The 27,127-nt window shown below is 42.0% G+C and overlaps 2 protein-coding genes across 12 annotated transcripts in view; one reads left to right on the plus strand and one right to left on the minus strand.

Annotated features, from left to right (window-relative positions):
* The window catches only part of tanc2b (tetratricopeptide repeat, ankyrin repeat and coiled-coil containing 2b), a 158,016-nt gene extending 140,369 nt beyond the window's left edge, over positions 1 to 17,647 (plus strand). For 9 of the 11 annotated variants that reach the window (XM_047817196.1, XM_047817195.1, XM_047817198.1 and 6 more), the window contains 15 exons: positions 2,397 to 3,004; positions 3,207 to 3,315; positions 3,920 to 4,042; positions 4,448 to 4,684; positions 5,301 to 5,690; positions 8,190 to 8,283; positions 8,364 to 8,497; positions 8,900 to 9,023; positions 9,654 to 9,829; positions 10,234 to 10,366; positions 11,307 to 11,339; positions 11,972 to 12,063; positions 12,148 to 12,294; positions 12,654 to 12,754; positions 13,134 to 17,647. In XM_047817196.1, the coding sequence (XP_047673152.1) occupies positions 2,397 to 3,004; positions 3,207 to 3,315; positions 3,920 to 4,042; positions 4,448 to 4,684; positions 5,301 to 5,690; positions 8,190 to 8,283; positions 8,364 to 8,497; positions 8,900 to 9,023; positions 9,654 to 9,829; positions 10,234 to 10,366; positions 11,307 to 11,339; positions 11,972 to 12,063; positions 12,148 to 12,294; positions 12,654 to 12,754; positions 13,134 to 15,186 (4,554 nt within the window). In that variant the 3' untranslated portion in view covers positions 15,187 to 17,647. The remainder of the gene's footprint in view (positions 1 to 2,396; positions 3,005 to 3,206; positions 3,316 to 3,919; positions 4,043 to 4,447; positions 4,685 to 5,300; positions 5,691 to 8,189; positions 8,284 to 8,363; positions 8,498 to 8,899; positions 9,024 to 9,653; positions 9,830 to 10,233; positions 10,367 to 11,306; positions 11,340 to 11,971; positions 12,064 to 12,147; positions 12,295 to 12,653; positions 12,755 to 13,133) is intronic. The other 2 variants (XM_047817197.1, XM_047817204.1) reach the window with 1 other exon arrangement.
* A 4,965-nt stretch (positions 17,648 to 22,612) lies between these two features.
* On the minus strand, positions 22,613 to 25,996 carry g6pc3 (glucose-6-phosphatase catalytic subunit 3). The gene is made up of 6 exons (XM_027163311.2): positions 25,514 to 25,996; positions 24,771 to 24,877; positions 24,554 to 24,644; positions 24,327 to 24,445; positions 23,496 to 23,637; positions 22,613 to 23,245 (listed from the first exon to the last, which is right to left on the minus strand). The coding sequence occupies exons 1-6, from the start codon at positions 25,729 to 25,731 to the stop codon at positions 22,903 to 22,905; spliced, it is 1,020 nt and encodes a 339-aa protein (XP_027019112.1). The 5' UTR covers positions 25,732 to 25,996; the 3' UTR covers positions 22,613 to 22,902.
* Positions 25,997 to 27,127: the final 1,131 nt, after the last annotated feature.

Consider the following 27,127-nt stretch of genomic DNA (forward strand, 5'->3'; position numbering starts at 1 on the left):
CACACACACACAAGTAGTATTTCAAGCACATGTAAAATCCTGGAGGCAAATTCAGTATCAATCGATCAACTTTTTTTTCCATTCATTTGCCGGCAGTTTCGTTGTCGTTAATGTTACTGATGCTAATTTCACTTCTGTTAAATTTACTACACTAGAAGTTACAGTTACATTTACTACATTGGGCAGGTTTTATCGAGTCTTGATGCATACCTACCTTGTACCCTGCCCTGAGAGATGGTGGAACCGGACGAGCAGTGCTAGAAATAAAAATAAAGAGACCTGGCAACCCTGTAATAAATTGTCTGCATATTACTTTACTTGAAGTGTAGTAGTATTTGTTTACCACATCAAGTGTTATCTGTTACCGTTTCCAAACATCTCATGATGCGTTTTGATCAGTTTCCTGATCTATTAATTCTGCAACAATAGAGTATAATAGAGTCCAATAAAGGCCGGAAACCTTGACATTGACAGTGGCAGAAAATAAACCAAAATGAAATCTGTGGGCCTTTTTACACCCGGTCACTTCATGTGTTATCTTTGATCCGATAGCTATCTGATTTGTTAAAACTGTTCCGTTTAAATTAGGCCACATAAATGCGTCTCGGCGAATCGGATATCGATCCGATCTTTCTACTTCCGCCCAATATGCAAATATATTTGACCTCATTTCTGGGGTAATTTAAACGGAACACGCTTTGGTGTACACGGGTTTCAGAATGCAATCAAAAAGAAGACAAAAAACTTGTTACGACGTTTATGCTACAAAATACAGCGTTTACTGTTTGCTGCGTTTTCGCTGGCGACAGCAGCGCGTTTTAAGCCCCGACGAGACGCCTGGGTGAAAGATCACCTGCGAGTGACGTACTTCCGTTTGGGAGGAGTTTAGCGCTGACGTATGTGGCTTGAACAACCACATTCATTTACTCCTGTCCAGTTTCATCTGAAATGCGTCCCAGACCACCTCCTGAAGGGGTTTGTACCACCGGATTTATATTATCTGTCTTGAAAAACATCTCGGAGGGCATTTAGACCTGGTCTTTTTACCATCGGGTAGCTATCAGATCACAGGAAACGCATGAAGTGACCAGGTGTAAAAAGCCCCTAATCCATTTCTGCAAACATAGGCAAAGTCTAAGTACAGAAAATGTTATCTGTAAAACCTTTTCTACTGTAAGATATATCGCAAGAATTGTGAAACAGAAATGTGGATTATGGATCAAATGATGTCCAGACGATGTTCAGAAACCACACTGACCTGAAATTTCCCATGCAACAGCTTTGCTAGTTTCAGGTATTTGGTGTGGTTTTGGAGATGTGGTGTGGATGGATTTGCAGCTGAAACCTGGCAACCCTGGTTACCGATATTTCCAATTCTGTGTGAATCTGGCAAACTAGAACAGGAAACGCACCTGCTTTGAGGAAGATCTTCGAAATCAATGGTCACGAGCTGCTATTGTATACTGTATATCCAAATAACACAAATTATTTCAGCTGTTTTGTCTTCCCTGTGTCACTATGATTATTGGGTAGCTTGTCTGCCTTACACGTTGGGGTTGGGGGTTTGGCTCCTGCCTCCACCCTGTATTTGTTTTGATTTCGCATCTTCTCCCTGTGCTTCAGGGGTTTCCCCCAGGGTTTTCTCCACCAGTCGAAAGACTTCTTGTTGGCATCTCTAAATTATAGGATTGGCAACTTTTGTCACACAATTGCCCATAGTGTATGAATGTGTGTGTGTGTGTGTGTGTCTGTCTGTCTGTGTGTGTAATGAACTGGTACCCTGTGTAGGACATCCGCCACATTGTGTCACGAGTACCACGGGACTCGGGTCTCCAGGTTCACCACAAGCTCTGTCGGTTCAGTGGTATGGAAAATAGAAAGCCAGCTCAGTGGTTAAGATGTTGGACTACTGCTTGAATGGTCATGGGTTCAAATCCTGCCACTTGTAGGCCCTTGAGCAAGGCCCTTCACCCTCAGGTTCTCAGTTGTATACATAGGAAAAATATAAGCCACTTTGGATAAGGGTTTCTGTCATATGCCATAGACGTTATTTGGTGGATGAGTATAAATAAGCATAAATGTAAATATACATCATTTAAATCAGTAATTGCACTGCACAGGCCTGTTGCCCTGCTTTTTCAGCCTGATTTGTTTACATGTTTTTTAGTGATGTCATGTGCTTGTTTACTAGCTTGCGGTATGTTGATCTCGGCTCTACTGCCCTCTGAACTGCTTCGCCTTCACTGGTTCTCACTTGAAAGACCTGCTTTTTAGCTTTAGAGCTTAAGAGGTGATGTGGTTAGAGAAAGTTCGTTTAAGACTGACAGCATGACAACCAAAACAACACCAAACTTTGCAGTGTGGTGACAATAATCCATTTAATGTTCGATCTTTAGGACATCACAAAACCCTTGCCGTTCCACCGTATCTCACTGGATGCCCTGGAGGAGAACGATGCTATCGACCGGGATTTGCAGGCCTACGTGCTGCAGCGTGTTCATGGCAGTGCTGAAATCCAGAGCAACATCTCGCTCAACGGTAAGATGGATGGCGCTGGCTTTGCCAAACTCAGCTCACACCTGAAGGCTCTCAGTCACGGGTCATTCCTCTACCTGAAGCTGACCTTTGACCTGATTGAGCGTGGCTACCTGGTGTTGAAGAGCTCCGGTTACAAGGTGGTGCCTGTGAGCCTGGCTGAAGTTTACCTGCTGCAGCTGAATATGCGCTTTCCTACGCAGTCGTCCTTTGAGCGAGCACTGCCCCTGCTCAATGTGGCACTGGCGTCACTGCACCCACTCACCGATGAACAGATTTACCAAGCGGTCAACGCCGGGTCCCTCAGGGCCACGCTCGACTGGGATGATTTCCGACAGAGGATGGAGCAGCTGGGTGTCTTTCTGGTGAAGAGGCGTGATGCCACGCGTATGTTCGTGCACCCATCATTCCGTGAGTGGCTTATCTGGAGGGAGGAAGGGGAGAAGACCAAATTCCTTTGTGATCCCAGGTGAGAAGGAAAAAGAGAAGAGAAAAAGGTATAAGATTTAATCATATAGGAGCTGTATATTGTCACAAAAGGACAAGAACGTCTGAGTAATTCTTTTTATGCACCGCTGTCGCAAATTTCAAAAATCAATGCCAACAGTATGATTTCATTCTAAAGTATTTCCACAGCTTTTTGCACTTCACACATTTTTCTGTTGTTTCAGGAATGGACACACACTGTTGGCCTTCTGGTTTTCCAGACAAACAAACAAACTCAACAGACAGCAGACTATAGAACTAGGACATCATATCCTGAAAGCACATATATTTAAGGTGAGACTATCCACAATATCACAGAAACAAATCAAATATATGGATAGGATATGGACCTGTTTTGGTCTTGGGATCTTTTTCTGGTAGCTGCCATATTTAGGCACCTTTAGGGGCAGCGGTGCCTCAGTGGTTACCGGACAGAAGGTCATGGGGTTCAAGCCCCAGCACCACCAGCGGAAACTATTTAGCCCTCACTGTCCCTACAGGGCTACTATATTATGGCTGACCCTGTTCTCTAACCTCAAACATTCTAACAAACTGGGATATGTGAAGAAAAGAATTTTACTATACTGTAGACTTCTTCCTTTTTATATTGAAACCTATTTAATCGACAGAAGCCTTACCGTAATTAATTTGTTCCTGAATGGGTCGGGAAAATTAAACTGTGGTAACTGAAAGGTAAAAAAACAAATCTGGTTGCTTGTCATGTTTGGGTAAATATCTAGCATGATCAGTTCATCAGGCTTTGTAAATAGAAAAAAAAACTTGTGGTGATGTTGTGTGTATTTTAATGGCGTATAATAGAACAGGGTGTTTTCTAATGGAGTAAAAGAGTTTAACCTAAATTTGGTCTTAAATCTGGATTTTATCTTTTCTGTTTCAGGGCCTGAGTAAGAAAGTCGGGGTCTCCTCATCCATCTTGCAGGGGTTGTGGGCGTCTTACAGCACTGAGACTTTATCCACTGCTTTATCTTCTCTGAGAAACCTGTACACGCCTAACATTAAGGTACACCACTCCAAACAAACAAACGAAAAGAAGAACTTTCTTGTAGGACACTAATAATAATTTTAATAATGAATGAATGAATGAATGAATGAATGAATGAATGAATGAATGAATGAATGAAGGAAGGAAAGAAGCAATGGTTTTAAATGATGGTCAGGGTTGCTTTTATTCATTAGCCACATTAGAACATTCCTTTAGAAGCCATTCGTCATAAACAATGACTGGTGTCCGTCAGTTCAAATGCATTTTTATAGCACTTTTAACAATAGACATAAAGCACAATGCAGCTTTACAGAAATCCTGATAAGATTAACATTGATTATTATTTGTATACCAGAAACAACTGTGTCAAGGAAAAACTTCCTGAGAAGTCATTTACACTTTGGCCTTAATGTGCACGTTTAGGTCTCCCGTCTGCTGATGATGGGGGGGGCAAATGTTAATTACCGGACAGAGGTGTTGAACAATGCACCAGTGCTCTGTGTGCATGCTCACTTGGGCTACATGGACATGATTAACCTGCTGCTGGAGTTTGGGGCTAACGTGGACTCGGCATCTGAGAGTGGCATGACAGCACTGAGCTACGCTGCCACAGCGGGCCACCTGAACATCGTCACCGCCCTCTGCAAGAAAAGGGCTAAGGTACGGTGTACACACACACACACACACACACACACACACACACACACACACACACAAATATATATCTCTCATATTTTAGACCCGAGGGGGACACGGTGGCTTAGTGGTTAGCACGTTTGCCTCACACCTCCAGGGTTGGGGGTTCGATTCCCACCTCCGCCTTGTATGTGTGTGTGGAGTTTGCATGTTCTCCCTGTGCCTCGGGGGTTTCCTCCAGGTACTCCTGTTTCCTCCCCCTGTCAATAGACATGCATGGTAGGTTGATTGGCATCTCTGGATAATTACCCATAGTGTGTGAGTGAATGAGAGTGTGTGTGTGCCCTGCGATGGGTTGGCACTCTGTCCAGGGTGTATCCTGCCTTGATGCCCGATGACGCCTGAGATAGGCACAGGCTCCCCGTGACCCGAGAAGTTCGGATAAGCGGTAGAAAATGAATTAATGAATGAATGAATGAATTTTAGAGCTGAGCTCAGTGCCTCAAATTCAAGACCAATTCAGGAGCAGTCTTGTCATCTAGAACTGGCCTAAAGATTGATGCACAGATTTTAATTAAGCTCATACAAAATAATTACTTACACACCTTTAAGGCTTTTTTTTTGTGATGTCTCTACTTAGCTTGATCAGCTAGACAGGAACGGTCAGTGCGCTGTGGTCCATGCAGCTCTAAGGGGCCACATAGAAGTGGTGAAGTTCCTACTGCACAGTGACTGGGGAGGTGAGGCGGCAAAGACCGTACAGCTCCACACTCCCTCTCCTACCAAATCATGTGACTCCACACAGATGTCCAGCCCAGAGCAGCAGGAGAAAGAGCAGGAGCAAGAGGGAGAAGAGACTCCACAGGAGAAGGAGAAAGAAACAGAGCTCCCTGCTGAGCAGCAAGAGACCAAGGAAGAGTTGGAGCATAAACGGCAGGAAGTTCAGCCTCAGCAGCAGCATGATGCCTTCAGGAAGAGTCACGCGATACAGCAGGCTCTGGTAGCAGCAGCTAGTATGGGACATATGGAGGTGATCATTTTAATTATTTAATTATGTTTATTCCTCCGAAGAAACATCGTGGTCTTTTACCTTTCCGTTTTTAGCATTCTCACATTTCCAAGTTTTTATTTTAATTTACTAATCTGTGCTTTATTTATACTTTTATACATCATCGTATAATACATCATGTTGGATTAATTCTCTATACCAGCAGCAACAATCCTGCCGACCGCAAAACAAATCACAGCATTATATCTGCAATGTATACGTAATACACGTCCGTTTCTATAGCAACACAATTCATTCATAAGGATTTGTGTACTGGATGATTTAAATAGCCAAAGACTAATAATCCATGTTATTTAACAAAGCGAAGCATATAATTATTGATCTGTAGAGACATTTGTTTAACATTTATGGAAGGTGTCTGTCTTTATAAAGGAGTATGTTGATTTTTTTTGCATGCAAAATTAATGGAACACACACATATACATACAGGGGTTAATCCACATCGTGAAACCATTTAGTACCATTCAGTTAATTATGATGAAAAAATGATGTCCTCTGCAAATGGATAGTGTATTAGTAAGAAGCATGGGGTAGAAAATTAAATAGAAAACACAATATCAGGATTACAGTAAAGTTATTTTTCTTTGGCTCTAACGTCGGTCCATAGTCTCTGGTTTCTTCTGTGGTGTCAAAAGATATTTGGGGCAGTGGTGGCTCAAGCAGTTAAGGCTCCAATATGTTGATTGAAAGGTTGGGGTTCAGTCCCCAGCACCATTAATCTGCCACTGTTGGGCAAATAAGCAAGACCTTTAACCCTTCCTGCTCCAGGGGTACTGCATAATAGCTGCCCCTGCGCTTCAACCCCAAACTCATAAGGGATGAATATGTGAAGAAAAGGATTCCAGTGTGCTGTATATGTGGTGATAATGAAGGCTTTTTTTTGCCCCAATTTCATTCATGTTCATTATTTGACTGTTATGCCAGGGATCTAATAAAACATGGAGATTCAAGCTGTTTCTCTACAAGCTTGTTGGAGGTGGCACATAAATACTGTTCATTCTCATATCAATGACCAATTCCATGGCCTCTAAAGAACTTCTGATTAATTGTGAATAAAATTGCCAGCTAGGGAAAAAGTCTCCTAGTTGACACCTTCGTGTGACTGAGACCTTGTGATGGTGACGGATAAACGATTCGAGCAAGCCTCACTTAGTGAACAGATGTGAAGAGAGAGGTCAGACAAAGAGCATCTATTGAAAAGCACAAAAGAGACTGAGTATATCCTGCTTGCATTCAGGTTTTGGGACCTATTTGTGGAGTCAGGTCTCAGGGTGGTGTCCTCATTCGAGCATCTGGTGACCAGGCCACCCATAAATCCCAGGCAGGTTGAGCCGATGATGAACAACGGTGATGTGGAGGCATGTGATGATTAGTATTTTGTTCCATCAACACCTTGGCACACATGGGTCAGACAAGACATGAAACAACTGCTGTTCCTGCCCTGTCAACCAAATTACCTGTCCTGATTTTGTTTTTTTAATCAGAGCAGAACGTTTCTTCTCTGTCTCCACATTCTTTGCCTTATCTCAGTATACCCTGTTTTTTGCCAAAGCTTTCATCCATATATTTTGCTGAATGCTGAAAGTTTTTAAGGATTATACTTCAAAAAAAAATTAATTAACTAGACCGTTAAGTGAACACACCACAGTAGCAGTATGTTACACTGGTCTGGAAATCGAACGAATTGGTTCTAAAATGTGGCAAGTAACATAATTTACCTCAGAGGTATGGCAGATATGCATTGATACAGATGCTGGAAAATGAGTGAGTGCTTTAATCCAAGTGAGGATGAATTTATGGAACTTTATCTTCTCTTGATAATGTCTCTGGTGAAGAAGCATATCCTGTTCACGTCCTTTAGAGACGGCGCTACAAGCTGTGCAGTTCTCATGGTGCATGTAAGAGATGTTATCTGACTAGGGGCTTCACTTTTTTTTTTAACGCCGTGTCTGAATACGAGTCGAAGGCGTGTCATGCTAGGAACGTCGAGTTGAAAAGACAAGCTATGGTGGAAATGGTTTCTACTGAAAGCTGGATGTCGTTTGTTTGAGAAATAATGGGATTCATTTTGGCTTCTTAAAAATATTAAGATGTAGCAAAGAGAATATAAGGGTGAGCTTTGAGACTTGTATCTTAAGTGATAGTTAATGGCAGGCACTTATTTTGAGGGGATTCGGTACAGCCTAACAGATATTGTGTCATCAGGTAGGCGTGGCCTATTTGATAATCTAACCCTAACCCTAACCGTAGCTTCTGGTTGTTTATTTGTTTTCTAAAATAAATCAACCTGTATGACTGTTTTGTCCTTCGTAGTATGCTGGTTTTTTGAAAGAAGGCGTTTTTCCAAGACCTCGCCCACTTTAAAAACGCCCACTTTACGTCATGGTAACGAAACCCCTAGAATTTAGTGCCTGACGATAGTTAATACTCTAACTTATGTGTTCCTATCTGTTTCGTTAGATTGTGTCATACCTGCTGGATCTTCCCGAGACTGAAAAAGAGGCTACAGTGTATGCCCAGATGAACAACTATGACACTTTGTGGGGGGAAACAGGTAAATGGAGTAACTCTGTTGTTTTTGTACTAAAATATGTGCGACACACATGACTGACAGCTCTCGTATTCAATCCTCAGCACTGACTGCAGCAGCAGGGCGTGGAAAGCTTGAAGTTTGCCGGATGCTGCTGGAGCAGGGCTCTGAAGCCGCTCAGCCGAACCGCAGAGGAGTCGTGCCTCTCTTCAGCGCTGTAAGCCAAGGACACTGGCAGGTAGCAAATCAGGAATTTCTTTCTATCCTATGAATTCTTGAAGATTCAATCATTTCTCAATCATTAAATATGAAAAGAATTATATCAAGGTCTCAGGCCACAGTGCTGCTGAATTCTTGATTCTGATTGGCCAGTTTAGTCCAAATTAAATCACAGGTAATGCGTTTGTTTGATTTTTGGTTATTGTTTCTATTTCTATTCTGATTTTTATTTTACTTGTACTATAAGAGAAATAAAACACTTCAGGATGTGGTGTTATTGGAAAATAGTCAACTTCTGAGTGCAGCAACTCTGTCATCGATTATATAACTATATATTATATTATATTCTGTCTTATATAAACTGAATGCAATCAGGGTAAGGTGGGTTTCCGTACACTTAATTTCGAATCATCTCTTACAGATTGTGGACTTGTTGCTGACTCACGGAGCAGACATAAACATGGTAGATAAACAGGGACGAACTCCCCTGATGATGGCCGCTTCCGAGGGCCACGCAGAAACAGTGGAGTACCTTCTGGCTCAAGGTGAGAGACATAACACCTCAAATCTAATGAGCTGTTAATGAACAACCAACAATCTGACACATGGTATTGATCGAAACTGGTTCTGAACGCTCGTGTTCTTCTTCCTGTTTCTTTTCTCTGTCCACTCGATCATCTTAGTTTTAAATCTGAAGCATGTTAAAACTATACGTTTTTACTTGGAGACTATCGGTAGTTTTGTTCATTTCTGTTCTGGTGTGATATGGACATGACTTCCAATGTAATTTCCAGTAAAATTTCCATGTTCTAGTTCCAGCTCTTGGGTCTCTGGTTCAGTCCTGAGTTCAGGTTAAAAACAGTCATAGATGGATTGGCTAATCTAAATTGCTCCTAGGTGTGATGGACTGTTGTTCCATCCAGGGTGCATTCCCATCTTAGTGGACTTCCTGGGATAGACTGTGGATTCACGTTAGTATATGATTGCAATCAGGGGTGTCACTGCAGAGAGAATAGCAGAACTGGACTTACTAGAGCTTAAATATTTTGCACTTTCAACAGATGGAGAGACACGAGGACTGGAAGTATGTGGAATGCAACTGAATATAAAATATGAGGACTTTTTTTTTGTGTGTTCAAATTAACTGTTAAGTGTGCACTGTCTACTATCTGCAGGTGCGTCCATGCCCATTACAGATAAAGAAGGTCTTACTGCACTAAGCTGGGCGTGTCTAAAAGGACATTTGGCTGTGGTTCGCTTACTGGTGGAAAGGGGTGCGGCGACTGATCATGCGGATAAGAACGGGCGCACGCCTCTTGACCTGGCTGCCTTTTATGGAGACGCAGATGTTGTGAGTGTCCGTCATTGAAATTTCAGCATTCCAGAAAGAATTCAGGGCATCCATGGGTAGTCCAACAGGGCTGAATTGGCCATACACACTTCCTTGTCAATCACAGCACTCACACTAGCCAGTCATTCATATGAGCTCATGTATGCAGAAGAGTGCAGTTAGCACTTTCCTCTGAGTGTGTTACTGATGAAAATACAGTCTGCATTGGCTTCATATGTCAAAGACCTCATACTAGACCTCATTAGCCACAGTTTAGAAGCTATTGTGTGATAATAATTAATAATAGTAATAACAGTAGTGGGTGGAATCTAGCAAATGGGAGTTAAAATATTGGTTTCACAATTATTCTTGGATTTAGCGATTGCTTTATACCTTGCCATGACTTCTGTCTGTTTTCCTCTCAGGTGCAGTTTCTTGTCGATCGGGGTGCTTTGATTGAGCACGTGGACTATAGCGGGATGCGTCCGCTAGACCGGGCCGTGGGCTGCCGCAACACTTCAGTGGTGATGGCTCTCCTCAAGAAAGGAGCGAAGATCGGTATGAAGAAAGGATGACACATGTCCATAAGTCTGTGTCCCAAAATGACCGCAGTTATAAAAACCACTGTACTCGTATAAATAGTTTTAATTGTATTCCTACATTGTGTTAAAAGTATGATTACTCTTTATTAGAAAACATAGGCATAGTCTGAGTCCAGTGGTAGTGTTTCCTTATTTTTTGATTTGATAACGATACAGACATGAGGTACTACAACATCGTCAGGAGAGTCAGTCCAAATACAAATCATATGTTCAATGATTTAAGCACGTCTGGCCCATCTCTAACTGCTCCTCTGCTGCCCCCTACAGATGTCAGTGTGTGATTGCGAGTGTCTGTGTGTGTGTTCTCTGCAGCTCAGTTTTTGCTGTTGCTTAAATGTGGCTTCTGTGGTTCTGTAGCAGTTACAGCTGCATGTGGTTTTTGGGTTCATGTCAAAATCAGAATGACTGACTTTTTTTTGGATGTTCTGTCCTTCTGTCTCTCCCACTCTGATATACAGAGTACAGCTAGGTACTAGACAATGAAACTAAATAGCTTAGACTCGACACAACATGGTTTAAAAAACTTAGTTGATGCTTAGTTAAGCTTAAGGAGGGATGTATATCTGTATGATACTTCCCAGCTTTTATTAGGTAATTGTTGTTGGATGTGTTTGTTGTCCTTTCTTGCTTTTTTTTTTTTTTTTAATTATTTTCTTGGCTGGAGCTCTTGTTCCCTGCCTCTCACTGCTGCTTCTTTTTGTGTTCCCTCTCTCACACTTCCACGACCACCAACATCTCTCTTCTTTTCTATATCTCTTGTCCTTTTTCTCACCTACACACCTCTCCTCTGAACTTTTTCCTTCAACTCACTCTGATTGGGCCGCTCACTCCATTCCACATTTCCCTGCCAATGCTTCCACTCTTACGTCCTATGACACCATGACCTCTGGCTGCAGGATGTCAGACCTTGCCAAGTCGGCACAAAGGAGGTAACAGTCATGTTCAGGACGTCGACTCTTCATATCCCACCGGCTTCTCATAGCTACTTTCCTCCTCAGTGTGTTTTGTGTTTGTTGTTTTAGTTTATTTGTTTGGTGGTTAGCAGCTATCTCTATAAACCCCCGAATTTACCCTTAGGATCATCTAAGCATCTGCCTGTTGTTCAGTTTATCCTCAATCCATGTGTCTGTTTGCAGTCTCCATCTGCTTTGATTTGTTTGTTTGAATTTAAGTCATACTGCAAGGGTACGACACAGGAAAACATACCTTGCTTCTTTTCATACGGTCATATGGATACAACTCGTTAACACATTGCTCATTCACTTGATCATCAAAATGGACACAAGGAAACATTCAGTGTTTAATGTTCAGTGTTTTGTTAATGTGTACATTTCTGTTTTTATTTGTGTTGTCAGGATCAGAGTTAGGTGTTTCCAAAGAAAAAGTGGTGCTATGCAGAAGACATTTGTCTTTTCGTCATCTTGTGTCTGGTTGTCCTCGCTGGTTGTCCATATTGTATTACATTTACCATAGAACACCGTGCACTGTCTTCTCCCTATCTCTCTCCCTCTCAAACCGTTAACTCTTCATTTTGACCCATCATGCATCCTGTTGACCTTAGGTCCAGCTACATGGGCAATGGCAACCTCGAAACCAGACATCATGATGATCCTGCTGAGAAAACTTATTGAGGAAGGGGATGGCTTCTATAAGGTCTGACTTCTGCATAACCTAACCATTGTGTTTTACTTTTGGGACAAAACCTATTTGTCTAACAATTATGTGTGTGAAATACAGAAAGGCAAAGTGAAGGAGGCAGCACAACGTTATCAGTATGCTTTGAAGAAGTTTCCTCGTGAAGGCTTCAGTGAAGACCTGAAGCCTTTTCGAGAGCTCAAAGTCTCTCTGTTTCTCAACTTGTCTCGCTGCCGCAGGAAAATGAATGTGAGTATTTAATAGTTGTGCTTTGAAGTCATAACAAATAGGTTAATTGTCATTTATTTCTTCTCGATAGGTGCCAATACTTCTGGAGTTGAATATATAAACAAACATGATTGGTGATCATAAAATAGTTAGATAAACATTTAAATGCTGAATAAATACATGGGTACCCTTTGTGATCTGCATTGGTATTAAGAGATAGATTGTCACCGTCACTATATTTTTAAGACCCCTTTCCTGAAAAAGGCACAGTGAACATTTGAGGCCGAGTGGTGCATTAATCTTAAAGATAAAGATAATGTTGATTGCTTTACATTTATAAAATGTTTTTTTCCCTCATAATTTTCTACCCTGTCCCCAAGGACTTTGGAATGGCAGAAGAATTTGCTACCAAAGCTCTAGAGCTGAAACCCAAATCCTATGAGGCATACTATGCTAGAGCTCGAGCTAAACGCAGTAGCAGGTACGACTTGCTTTATTTTTTTCTTACATTTATGGCATTAAGCAGACACCCTTATCCAGAGTGACTTACAACTGAGGGTTAAGGGACTTGCTCAGGGGCCCAGCAGTGGCAGCTTGGTGGACCTGGGGTTCGAACCCAAGAGCCTTCCGATCAGTAGCCCAACACCTTAACCACTGAGCTACCACATCCCACATCCCCACATCACATCCCACATCACACACATTCTTGCTTGTTTTACATGCAATTAACATTTTGGTCACTCATTTGCTGTAATATGTTAAAAGGTTCTTTGAAGAATACAAATAAAATTAACATAGCGACCATAAAAACAACTGAATACTATTGTTAAGTAATATCTCTCTGTCTTTATGCTCTGTAGGCAGTTTTCTGAGGCTCTAGAGGACCTCAGGGAAGCCATAAAGCTATGCCCCAACAATCGCGAGATTGTGCGCCTCTTGCAGCGTGTGGAAGAAGAATTCAGGCGAGTCACCCAAGCGGAGGAGCCTGAGCTTGAGCCCCCACCATCCCCACCCCCATCCCCTATACCTGTGGAGGAAGAAGAGGAGCCACCCCATCATACTCCACCCCCAGAACCACGACTGGATGACATGGAACCTGTGCAAGACCTTTTCGAGGATGATGACTTTCTGGAACAGGAGCTCGAGAGCATGTCCATTGGCCTTCCTCCTGAACGCATCAATCCATCCAGCCTTCAGATTATCCACAGCCCACCTCTCTCACCTGTCACTTTATCAGGAGGCCAAGCCTTTGAGTTCCACCCAAGCCCCTCTTCATTGTCATCTCCAACTCGCCAAAGCTACCAATCAACCTCACCTTGTGTCTCTCCCACACACCAAAATTCCCATTACCGACATAGTCCTCCACACACTTCTCCTGCCCATCAAGCTTCCTACCGCTTCAGCCCTCCTCCTATGGGTAGTGGAGGTCAGGGGATGGATTACCAGAGTCCCCCACCTTCCCCACTTCGTCGCACAGCACCATACCGAGCCAGCCCCCCCTTGGAGAGTGTGTGTCTCTACCGTTCCCAGTCGGGATCTCCTGTCCGCTACCAGCAGGATCCTTTGCCCAGTCGTCCCAAATCACCCCTATCCAAGATGAGCAGTCAACGCTCCTTTCAGCTTCAGTCACAGGCATCCCAGTGCTCCCAGTCCTCGCAACACCACCAGGTCCAGGGCCTCCGACTGCAGCCTTCAGTGGCCCAGATTGTACGCACCAACCAGCCTGGTAGTGGCATCTATGGCCAATTGGCTCACCCACTCAGCAGGTACCAGGGTAGCTCCATGGACATAGACCGGGAAAGAGAGAGGGAGGCCCGTCTGGTATACCAGCCCTCCTTGGATGGAAGGTCCATGTCTCAGGTACAGTCTAGTTTGAGTGTGGGTGCTCTGTGCCAGCATGGAGGGCGACCTGGGCCTGGAGGAGTACTGGAATCTGGAGTAGGGAAAGATGAAGTGCCTCAACGCCCTGCCTCAGCCTACCGCTCTGCAACTGGAGGTCCAGGAGGAATGCGCTTTAGCCAGACACCTCAAATAAGCCGCAGCCAGTCTGCAGCATATTACCCTGTCTCTAAGCATGAGCTGGAGAGAGCTGCAGCAGCATCCTCCATGTCCCCATGCCAGCTAGGTTCACCTGAGATCCCACATCTGGTGCGTCGGCCCATCAGTGCAAACACGGGTGACCTGAAACCACACATGTCCACCCCTAGACCCCTAATCCACTCTCAGAGCGTAGGTCTGCGCTTCTCCCCCTCCAGCAGCAATATATCCTCAGGCTCTGGTTCTAATTTAGCCTCTGGCTTCAGGCCTTCCTCCTCCATGGCCCAGATGGAGATCCCCCTACAGGTGGCATACGAACGCAGCTTTGATGAGCCATCCTCACTTTCGCCCTCACAAAGCGGCCTGTACCCCAGCGAGCCAGCCCGTTCCCGGACAACGCCCTTCATGGGCGTCATTGACAAGACAGCACGGACTCAGCAGCAGTACTTGCACCAGCCTTCTCGTGCATGGCCAGTCACATCTCTGGACAATGTCATCACCAGCCCAACATCACCCGGGAACCTGATTCACCAGGCATCTACAGCCTCCTCCTATAGCCCACCCACCTCATTAGGTAACATTGCCTACTACAACAAGACCAACAATGCCCAAAATGGGCACATGCTGGAGGATGAGTACTATAGCCAGCCACAGCCCTCATCCCTGGGCAAGCTGGCAAATGGAGGGGCCCGTGACAGGGACCTCTTGGAACGGGTCAGTCAGGTGCCCACATACCAGGATGTGAAGGTGGCACGGACAATGCCCGTGGCACAGGCGTACCAAGAAAACATGTACCGCCAGCTCTCTCGTGATGCCAGGCAAGGCCCCACCTCACCCATTAAACCAAAGAGACCCTTTGTGGAATCAAATGTGTAACAAGGCCATTAGAGTGTAACGGATGTGTGATAAGGAGTGAGTGTGTGTTTAAATGTAGTGGTGGTCCAGTGTGTTAAAATTACTAGAAAATATGTCATTTTTTGAAACTCTTCTAACCCAGGGAGGGTCATGTTGATATATTGCAACTTCATGAAAGAAATTGCTAATGCCTTGATCTGTGCCTGCTTCTGGTATACTTGAGGCATAAGCTTTAGCGCTAGAGCAAAAGACTCGAGACACTTGGACTTATAATTCCATGAATATGATACTACTGAATGTTCTTTAAAGCTCTGCACATTATGTGAAAGCACATTTCTGAACCTTCCCTGAATTGAAGCAACAAACATGAGCGCACACACAGCTTGAGGAACAGTGCGTGTCTTGCAGTTATTGTCCCACACGAGTGTGAGTGAGCATCATGAACAAAAATGTGTGTGTCACGGACTGTTCGTGAATTTAAATGCTTAAATCATTTCCTATCTTCAGTAGGCATTTCCAAACAGGACTACTAGGCCTTCCAGAGTATATAATGTTGGATTATTCAATGCTGTTTAATAAAAAAAAAAGAAAAAAAAAGCTGTAGTTAAAGAAGGAACACAAAGGAATATTTATACCTGAGTTCGATAATGTACAAATCAAAGCATAAACCTAGTTTCCGTGTTTGTTTTATTTTAAGTTATCTTTATTTTTGTATCTTTTTTTTGGGCAGGAGAAATGGTAGATAATATTTTCAAAAATGTAGATTCAGAGTTTATGGATTTAAAGAGGGAAATGTACAAACTTTCAGAACACCCCCCCCCCCCCCCAAAAAAAAAAAAAAAGTTATATCTTCGATTTTACAATAATCACGTTTTCCTAATTAAGAAATGACTCTGGAATGAATGAATCTGGAAATACCCTGGATAGAGAACGCAAGATAATTGTAATGCAGACTCAATTAGAAATGATCATAATTTAATAAGTACTACTTCTTTTTAATTATTATTATTTTTTAAACAAACTGAAACAGTTTGTGTAAATCTGATCTCTGTGTTCTATAAGTTTGTACATGCTCTGCTCAACATATAAAAAGATGTTTCAGGGGATGTTGAATAAGTAATGGTAGTTCCTTTTTTATTTTGAAACCGTTTAACAGTAACAGTATTATGCTAAAATATGAAAAGCATTAGTATATTTAGCTATAGTATATTTGTTTTAACCTTTCAGTGACAATATGAGGTTTTTTTTTTTTTTTTTTTTTTTATGTTGTTGTTGTTGCACTGTATGCCCATGAAAGCTCTGAAGAAAAAAAATAGCACTTTATTAATTTCAATCTGATGATGGATAAATCATACCGTAGGCATGGGGAATGGCTCATTTGGATTGAAAATACTACGAAACTTAGAGTAAACACTGGAATATTATTTGTGAATTAATTGTCCTACTAGAAAATCAAGATAGCAGTCAATGTTTTTTGGTGCAATCTTTTTTCTTTTACAAAGCTAAAGAATACGCAGTAAAAAAAAAAAAGAAAAAAAAAGAAAAGTGAAATTATGTTTTTAAAACGCTATGAAAACATGTATATAATAGCCTTTATAGAGCACACTGTATGTGCTGTATATACTGGCCAAATGTGTTTATGCGTAAGCAATTCATAACTATTTCTCTATAGCTAAATCTTCACTGTTGCAGGGTTATGGCTAACAGCTAAAAGACAAATGAATAACAGTATCTAGTATGAAGCGGTGAATAAATGAGGCAAGCGTGAAAAACGGGTCTCCGAGGTTCGGTAGCATTCTGAAACACTTCCAAAATGATTTTTATTATAGATTCATAAACTTCAAGAAATGTTTAACAAGTGTTTTTTTTTTCTGGAAAAGTCATAAAAGCTCTCTGCAGTAGAATGCAATATAGCCATCATGCAGTGTTCAAACTGTCTTCGGTCACATCTTCTAAATAATTGACTCAGACAGCTACTGTCGTGAAGTAAGCCCATATGTTTTAAGTATTTACACCAATATCCCTTCACCTTCTCACATGCAGGACTAACCGTTAGTGCTCAAGAAGTTACAGTTATTCATCAAATTAAAAGGAGCGAGGGACTACAATGTTTCGTTCTTTAAGAAGGGATCGTTTTCTCAGTGGAGATTATTTTGCTGTAAATACAGATGCATGTTCTATCCTCAGCCACCCCTAAGCTCATGTGCACATGCTGAAGTGTACTTGATGTATATCTCAAATGAAGCTGGTGCCCAAATAATTCATACCAACCTCTCATCTTTCCAGTCTTTAATTAGGAAACACACTACTGACCTCTTATGAGTTGAACTGGGCTTTTATTTATTTATTTTTTAATTTGCTTTTCAGTTCATATTACTGTACTTGCTTGCTGCGCTGAGTTCTCTTGTCTGTAAATGTGAGCTTTCAGAGCGCTGTGACAAAGTTCTATGACTACAATAAAACAGAATGTGTTTTTATCATACATGGAACCCGTGATTTATTAAGCCGAACAAACAAATCACTCCATCATTTTATGTTATAGACATAACTGTCCATTGAACTTTATATAAACATCCCAGTGTAATAACTGAAATAATGTTTGTGAATCATTCATTCGTTCATTAATTTTCTACCGCTTATCTGAACTTCTCGGGTCACGGGGAGCCTGTGCCTATCTCAGGCGTCATCAGGCATCGAGGCAGGATACACCCTGGACGGAGTGCCAACCTATCGCAGGGCACACACTCTCATTCACTCACACACTACGGACAATTTTCCAGAGATGCCAATCAACCTACAGTACCATGCATGTCTTTGGACTGGGGGAGGAAACCGGAGTACCCGAAGGAAACCCCGAGGCACGGGAAGAAGATGCCAACGCCACACACAAGGCGGAGGCGGGAATCGAACCCCCAACCCTGGAGATGTGAGGCAAACGTGCTAACCACTAAGCCACCGTGCACCCCCTGTTTGTGAATCAGTTGAAAAAATATTCAAAAAAGCATTCAAAATATGTGTCAGGAAACATTTGACCCCATTAATCCCATTTACAAATAAAAATTCAAAAGGTGCGACTGTTCAAATATTCTAATCCCATTGTTGGGAAACCCCTAAATTAGTTCTTTGGCAAGCAGTTCCCATCAAAAGTCACATAATTAGATAAATGTAGTCTATCTGTGTGCAATTAAAGTGTCCCATGATCCCAGACTTTATTAATGAACACACAAACAAAATCATGAAGAAAATGAGTCAAGGACAGAGTTCTAGAAATACTGAGGGTTTGGTTTAGAAAAAAACGTAAACCAAACATCCCACAAACCATTAAGTCCACTGTTTAAAAAGGAATAAATGAACAATGATTTGAGCCTGACTAAAGGAAGCTGTCCACCAAACATCAGTGACCAGGTATAGAAGGCATTCTGAAAAGCATCCAAGGGGACAAATGTGAAGGAGGTGGAGAGATCCACAGCTCAGGCAGAATACCGGTGTCTGTAGCCAGGACACAAATTTGCTGTGCTCGCTGGGTAGGTAGGAATGGCATATTCAAACTACCCTCTCAATTACAGTGATGCCAGATTTTTATATATATATGTGCATCCCCATAAACGATCCATACGCTTTTCACTCAAAGCCTAACACTGAAGACCAATTATAAGTGCTATTGCAAAAAAGCTGACATTCCACATAAACAGTGACCAGCCATTTACACTACATTGCACTTGCAAAAAATTTTATTTGATAGAACTTTGTCACTCAATTGTGAACGATGTGGTCGCATTATCACCCCACCGTGGCTGAATACGCGTTCAACAGGCGCACTCGATGCAGGGATGGCCATAACTCCTAATGCTACCTTGAACAAAGAGGGGAGGGTGTGCCTGTTCACAGCCCAAAACTGCAGGAGTCCTGTCCATCCCAAATGTCCAAATAGTGGTTAAACTGAATAAGGGGACTGGAACTTGCATACTGCTGTTTTTCTCTTCTCATCTTGCACAAAATCCCGGTACCCAAGCTTAATAATTTTTGGTGTAGCGCCTTCCATGTTTCGTCACGACTGTTAAGGTTTATTAGTTGGTGCGTGCTCTCCCTCTGCTTGCCTGCTGCGTCCCGTGGTCTTGCGTGCGTTCAAAAACAGATTTTTTTTTTTAAAGTTATTTCGAGTCATTTAACTCAAGTCCGAGACAAGTCTCGTCATGAATGTCAAGTCAAGGTCGAGTCTTTTTTTAATATTTGTCAAGCAAGTCTCAAATTTGCGACTTAAGTCTGACTCGACTCGAGTCATATGACTCGAGTCCCCCATCTCTGGTGGGATCTGGAAAGTTTCACCTTCCAACAATACATCAAATGCATCATGAGACAGTGGTGGCTTTGGGTTGTTGATCGGAGGATTGTGGTTCAACCCCTAGGACTACCAACCTGCCACTCTTAGGCCCTTACCTGTGTCTGCTCTAGTGAGGCTGAACCTGTGCGCTGACCCCGACTTCCAAAGTTGGGATACGCGAAGAAAGAATTTCACTGTGCTGTAATGTATATGTGACAAAATAGGGTTAATTGAGTATTTGAATATCCTTGCACCTGCCTTTTCAATAAGCATATTGGCAACTGTGTGTAGCCTTGGTCAGGTCAGCTGGCATTCAAAGACAAAGGATTCAGAATACTGTCTGCTCCTAAGGATGGTTCCCTCGGGGTTGGAGCTCAGCCACATGCTGGCAACTCCTTTACTGCTGGAGACCACCCAGACAGTTTTCTAGAGATAACTGTTACCTGCCACATGGTTTCAGCAGTCCCTACTGTTTCCATAAAAACAATCTGTACCCCAGCCTGGTTTGCACTATTTTCTTAAGTCGCTTGAGTCTCTCGACTGAAGGATCCAGCTTTCTCTATGGTCAGGATGATGCTTGGAGTGAAGTCAAGGTGGGTAACACAGTCTTCCAGCAAGATCACTCAGTGCTTGCTGTTTTAACTGGTAAACAATGAGCAGCAGTACATACAGCCAGATGGACCCAGTGGGAAGCAGTTTATTTTTAGTTCCATCCTACCTAACCGCCTCATTGTTATCACACACATGCTACAAACACCACGTCTGAAGGGGTCCAAGTGCAGGAGCAGCATCTGTTATGTTGAAAATTAGATTCATAGACTCACTGCTAAGATGTAAAAAAAAAATGAGAAATTAATATTTTCCCAGTAATAAAGATGTTGTGCCCAAATACTACATGAATGAGCTGTAACTTGAAATAATCTTGAAAATGTTGTTATATATATATATATATATACACACACACACACCTATAAAGGCGTACAGAGATCTGTGCCTGAAGGGGAATAAAATAAAACAAAATGTGATAGTCAATTCCGGTACAGTCCATATAGTCGATGGTGCTTTAGGTCACATGTTCAATGTAGTGTAGTTATATTTTAATCCAATAATGAAAATGTCTACAACAACAGAAAAAAAAAGATTTTGCTCGACAGTTTGAGACACTTGTAGAGGATCTCCTTTATATCCCTATGCCTGTGCATGTGTACACCAATTCACATCACCGGTTTTCAATTGTGAACAGACTAAAGGCCCTTTTTACAATAATACCTTTATTCTCCCTATTACTGCCACAAAAATGGCAATAATATACCAGGCCACTGCTATGACGCTATTTTTCTTTTGTGTTATGAGCACACAAAAAGGTCCCACTGTCTGCAATTATGCTTGAGGTTGCATTTAGTCTGGCTCATTTTCTCTCTAGGTAACACATTACTGTTAATGGCAGTGCCATTGTGTTACCTGCGTCGGACTTAGCTAAACATATGGCCAGTGAAAAACGCTGAATGGTGTCTGTGCTGATTCTGATGTTCGTTTTGATCTTATTCACTTAACAATAGGAAAACAAAAGAGTCAGTTAGGATTTCATCTCCAACTGGGAATATATATGTAATGCAATAATGGGATACTGGACACAATAGTTGAAATGATGAATATTCCATCTATTGCCAAGTCTTAAGTTCAACCAGACGACCAGAATCTCATTACCTAGCAGAATTAATGATGGGCCCTTAGATTGCTAGCCACAAAACATCCCCTCAGCACCAATGATGCTAAATCCACATTTTAAAGGGACTGTTCCTTATTTCTGCTGCTGATGTTCACGGTCAGAAAGGTGGCTTTTTGTCTCAGGAGCTGCAAATGGTGCATTTTTCTTTGAAAGGGCTTCCTTCGTGTTAAACATCAACATTGTTGCAATTGAGGCAGCATCCAGTACAGTGATCCCTCGTTTATCGCGGTTAATGGGGACCGGAACCCCTCGCGATAGGTAAAAATCCACGAAGTAGGATTGGCCCTAAGTTTGACCTTTTCACTGATGGTCATCATCTTCCTCTTCCCCTTGGGCTCACTAGAGGAATCTTTCGCAGGGGCACGGTGCTTAGGAGGCATCGTAAGGGCTTAACAAAAAGGTAATTTCGAACACAATACGCGAGACACAGTTGACAGCCTGAACGAGAGTGGCGAGATATAACAAGGGAAGAAGCTGGGAGAGGATGCTATGATGCGCAGCCAATCAGCTCAGATCTCACGCTGGGAACCAATCATGTACCTTGTCTGAGTGCCCGTGGGTATGTACAAAGCCTCTGAGAGAGTTTCTCTCTTTGTCTGGCATCCTTTTTTTTCAAAATCAGTGATGCACTGAGGCCGCGAAACTTGAACCGCGAAGTGGCGAGGGATTACTGTAGTGCAATTCTGTGACCTTGCACCAACAACCTGCATTTCCTCGTCGAGATGGACCGCCAAAAATGTGTATGTGTCATATTAGTTATTTAAACCTAAGAAAATGGGGACATAGTCAACAGTGGAGACTCTGGGCTACTGGTTAAGGTGTTGGACTACTGATCAGAAGCCTGTGAGTTGGAATCAGAGGACCATCAAGCTGCCTCTGCTGGGCCCTTGAGCAAACCGTCAATTGCTCAGATGTATAAATGAGATAAACAGAAGACGCTCGGGATAAAGGTGTCTGCTTGATGCCATAAGTGAACAAGCAATACTGGAAAAATAGGAACCGAGAACTGCCTAAATGCCAACTGCTCGAGACTGGGATAACTGAAGATGCTGCTTTCTTGGGGCAATTCCTTTATTATTCTCTCATTCTGAGAGAAAAAATACTGAAAATTACTACTTTTTAAGTAACACAGTTGGACACAATGGACTGGGTTACAGTTTTGGACTAGGCAATGGTTTTTGAACTAAGAAAGGGTTTGGACTGGGGACAACTTGGATGGACTCCAACTTGGTGGATGGCTGTGGACTGGTGAAATGGTTTAAACTATGGGTCTATTTTGGACTTGGAGTGATACCATGTGACCAAAAAAAAAACAGTTTTTTTTTTTAATGTTACAGAACAATTTCCTTTCTGTATGTGAAAATCTTCTCAATATGAAATGATACCTGTAGAATAAATAATTTGGGAGCAGGACTCACTTTAATGTAAATGCTTCACTGTTCCACTGCACTCCGGTGTACATGTGGTGTTTTGGAAAGAATACATTTGGTCTGAATACAGTCACAATGGTCTTTGTGTTCTTTTTCTGTCCACACTAAATAAAACATCGGCTTGGACATTGGTAAGGTTTTTATGTAGGATTATAACTTATGACAACTAATGTGATAATCCTGGCACAGCCATTTCATGGTACACTACCTTCGGTGCCCATTTTTGACTCCAGCACAGGTTAAAAGTCAGTCTCCTCTCAGTCCTTCTTGGGTTTGGCTGTGAGGAGATGCACCAGGCCAGGTACCAGCACCATCACAACCTGGGGCACTATGACGTATTTGAAGAAAAAGAGTGAGTAAAAAAGCAGGGCTGGAGCTGTAGGTAGAGGAAACCGGCTCACATGGTACAGGGCCATGGAGGAGAGAGCCATGCAGAGGGTCTTCGGTACCCAGGGAAGTGGCCATCCCCCAGGTTTCCAGAACTGGGCAAGACCCAGCCCGAGAAGTGCTCCAGCATCACGGCTCAGAGAAGAGAATGGATTTGTGTCCATTCGAACCCACTCAGACTTAGAACACCATTTCTTGGCCAATGGGATAGACCTAGAGATCATTGGTCAGTTATTTAGATTTAGATTTTGAGTGCAAATATAAAAAGACAAAAAAAAAAAATCATATGTTTAAATTTAGAAATGTGATCCTATTTTGAGCAACAACCAAACACAAAATTTCATCATGATTCATCTTACTGTCTTGTTTTAAAGCTTCATTAGGATGGAATTATAAGCTTTGTTTATAGGAGTCATATTTTAGTGGGTACATATGCAAAGTGAAGAACAACGCCTGGACATACCAGGCAAGGTCGATGCCAAAATTATTCAGCCCAGCATGCATGAGCAGTGCCCCGAACAGCAGAGCCATACTGCAGCACAGGAAAAACAGCAGGGGGCGACAATCCGGCACTGTGCGGTTTAAAAACACTCCCAGCATCATGCCTGAAAAACAATTTTTTTAAAAAAGGGTGTTGTCATAAAAAATAAAAAAAAAGGGGGAAAAAAAGGAAAAAAAATTATATAATTACTGATAAACTTTTCTGTTAGGGGAGATGGATAATGTATGTGTATATACATGCGCACTGAACACTCTCTCCGCCCATATTGACAAGACCCGCCCCTTTCTGCTCATCGGCTACATGTTTGTTTTGATATATTTTACTTTTAAATTAGATTTTTTTTTATGTATTTTTACATACACAATACATAAATTATTTTTTATTATTGAGTTAAAACATAAATAGAATGCTGCAAGAAAGAAAAAAAATCATGACCCGTCCTCTTATTCCTCACTTCGACCACAGCGGATGTTCCACACCATAAAGTATCACTGTTACTTGATAAAAAGGTGTGTGTAGGATTTTTTTTACCATAGTTCTTAATAAATAAAAATGTGCTAGCACTGACAAACGTCTGGGGAAAAAGATAAATAAATAAACTTCGCAATGGGAGCAGTAACTCATCACATCAGGATCGATCAAACCATCTGACTGCTTATTTATTTCCATTAACAGGAAGCCAGTTGTGTTTTATTCCTTAAGTAAACAGAGTAGATGAGTGAGATTTCATTTGGCAGGACTCCACCTTCCCAGACAAATTTGTAATGGCATGCTGTGAGGTTGAGCACTGACCTGTCAGGATGCCAGCAATAACCTGATGTGGAAAATGAGCCAGAATGAAGACTCGAGACAGACCAACTGCTCCCAACAGCAGCGTGTAGAAGATGTACGGTATCGCAGCCAGTATCTTACTGCATATGGAAGAGTACAAAACTTTCACGTTATGTTCTGTTTGTCTTTTACACACAAACCGTTCGGAATAACACTCAAAATATGGATCCTGTTTTATTCTGACTGACCTGCCAGAGCGAGAATGAAGAAAAGAAGACAGGGAGGATGCCAGCACCCACCAGACTGCAGCAGTGACCATGGCGTGGCCTGAGGGGCTACCTAGGAAATGCGAAATCGTGAATTAATAACATAACAAAAGTGCTGATTAAGTTTGACAAATAATGTAAGACGATATTCAGTGCTGAGCGATTGTGTTTGTGACTTATGCGTAGTTTTATACCTAACCTGGTCCGGTCTCACAGGTGGACTGGAACTGCGTGACCAAAGGGCTGTTTTTCACAAATAAACCAGACTGACCTATCCACCAGTAAGGCCTATCCCCAAACAGGACCCTGTAAAAGAGACAACACAGGACAGGATGACAGAATTAGCGATGTAAAGTGAGAGGGTTTAACTGAACAAGCGCCCTTATTAAAGAGGGACGTGTCACACTTTCTAAGTTTGTACAGGAGCGTCATGGACGGTTTCGCAGGCAACTGTGTGTTTAGAGTTTTTGTTTAAATGAAAGGTTTCGTTTAATATGCCGTCTATTGTAACGTGTTCGGAATGAATTTTTTTGCAATTTCTCAACACTAACAGTTTCATTTGCCAGCAATTGATAGATGTTAGATTTCAGCCTCCAGTTTATTATCACGAACAGAATAATGGGAGCTTTAGTGAATATCTCTCAAAGTTTGTAGGATTTATATTTACAGCATTTGGCAGACACCCATACCCAGAGCGAATTACATTATCTCATTTTTACAGCTTTTATACAGCTTAGCAATTGAGGGGCCCAGCAGTGGGAGCTTGGTGGCTCTGGGATCTGAACTCACAACCTTTCAATCATTTACATCAATCACTTCCTTCCTGTTTAAAGTACGTTTGTTTTGGAGGGGTTTTTAAGAACAATAACCACCTTTCTTTCCCCATGACCACATCTTTCAAGCTATTACACGGTTTAAAATGCTGATTTAGACACGTATTACCATTTAAGAACAAGATTAAACCACTCCGATACAGCAGCCACCCAAAGGATGGCGATACCGGTTCGTCTGTGCAGGTAGAAAACGGGTGGGAAAACAAGCAGAAACGCCGCTTTTGGGTCTCCCATATGAGTAGCGAGCAACCAGAAAGATTTGTAATGTTTCGTGTATGTCTGAAGTTGTTCTGCCATCCAAACGCCTTGAGTGTAGACTGTCTCCATTTTACTGAAGGCTACTAATTAGCATCAGCTCACAGTACAGCTGCTAGCTTGCTACGTTAAGTCGCTATAATACTATAATTTCAGCAACAATACAGTCGGAACGATGGTAAACTGTACAAAGAAAAGCAGCCAAAGGCGAACAATAACATTTAACACGTCAGTTTCTCAAAAACCATCTTAACAACAATGCTAATGCTAACGCTAAACCTTCTAGATTCTAGAAGGAGAGCAGTCGGCGTTTGTGTACTTTTCGTTACGGATACCGGCAAGGGACGTGGAAAACGAAAACGCGAAATGCACACTGAAATAGAGCTAGAGTTCATTCTGAGACCACAGAAACTGTCTTAGTACTAAAATCAGTCTTACTCATTCTGGTGTCTAACTACAAAATTATTGCCACAAAGTGAGTGATGTGAGAAGTCTGTGTCTTTTTATTTTAACATTTACCTTTACATATAGTCAGTAGCACCAGTGTCTCCAGTTCAAGCTCAGGTTTTAATCTCAAATTTCACATTTTCCTCAAATGTTCTGCTTCTATCCATGTGGGTTTGATCTGGGTTCGTGTGTGTGTGTGTTTGTGTGTGTGTGTGTGTTTGTGTGTGTGCGCATGCGTGATGGATGTGTTCCCACGTTACGCCTAGTGTTCCCAGGATAAACTTTGTATCCATTGTGACCAGAATACAGATGAATAAAAATACAGAAGACACATTCACACCTACCCTAAAACTACTCTAGTTCTATGGTCCTCTAAATGAGGTCTGTGAGGGATGTAGTAGCCCAGTGTAAGCCTAAGGTGTTGGACTACTGACTGGAAGGTCATGGGTTCAAATCCCAGGTCCACCAAGCTGCCACTGCTGGGCCCTTAACCCTCAATTGTTCAGTTGCATAAATTGAAATAAATCACTCTGGAGAAAGATGTCTGCTAAATGCCAGACATTTAAATATGATTTGAGGTAAAAGGTAGAAAACACAATCCATAATTTTAATTTATTGAGTTATTTTACTTAATAGACTTTTTGTGTGGTCAAATGAATTAAGTGAATCTTGGTAGAGATGGTGGCACGGCAGAAGCACGCAGCGGCCACTCTGGATTTTATATGGTGCTTCACATTTCAGTCATTTGCTGTTTTGCAAAATACTTTACATTATCTCATGTAACTGCTGCTATAATACTGTGTTCATTCCAGTACTTCTGCACACGCAATATTGTTGACCATACTGTATTTACACTGGTCGGCACTGTTTCTGTTTATTGTCCTTTGTGTATTGTCTTTTTTATATTATATTATTTTGTCCTGCACTGTCTTGTCTGTCTGTAATATCACCTATTCTAATAAAAAGGTGTTCTGTAAGTTGTATGGCTGCAATAAATATGTCAAATATTATTGTTCAGGCA

Source organism: Tachysurus fulvidraco, chromosome 8, assembly GCF_022655615.1.
Source record: "Tachysurus fulvidraco isolate hzauxx_2018 chromosome 8, HZAU_PFXX_2.0, whole genome shotgun sequence".
NCBI classification, from domain to species: domain Eukaryota; kingdom Metazoa; phylum Chordata; class Actinopteri; order Siluriformes; family Bagridae; genus Tachysurus; species Tachysurus fulvidraco.

Excerpts from the sequence above, each read along its gene's own strand:
- g6pc3 (XM_027163311.2), bottom strand. The coding sequence starts at position 25,731 with ATGGAGACAGTCTACACTCAAGGCGTTTGGATGGCAGAACAACTTCAG. Across the intron at positions 24,446-24,553 it reads CTTCATTCTCGCTCTGGCAG|TAAGATACTGGCTGCGATAC; the intron begins GTCAGTCAGAAT and ends TTCCATATGCAG. Across the intron at positions 23,638-24,326 it reads TATTGCTGGCATCCTGACAG|GCATGATGCTGGGAGTGTTT; the intron begins GTCAGTGCTCAA and ends ATTGTTTTTCAG.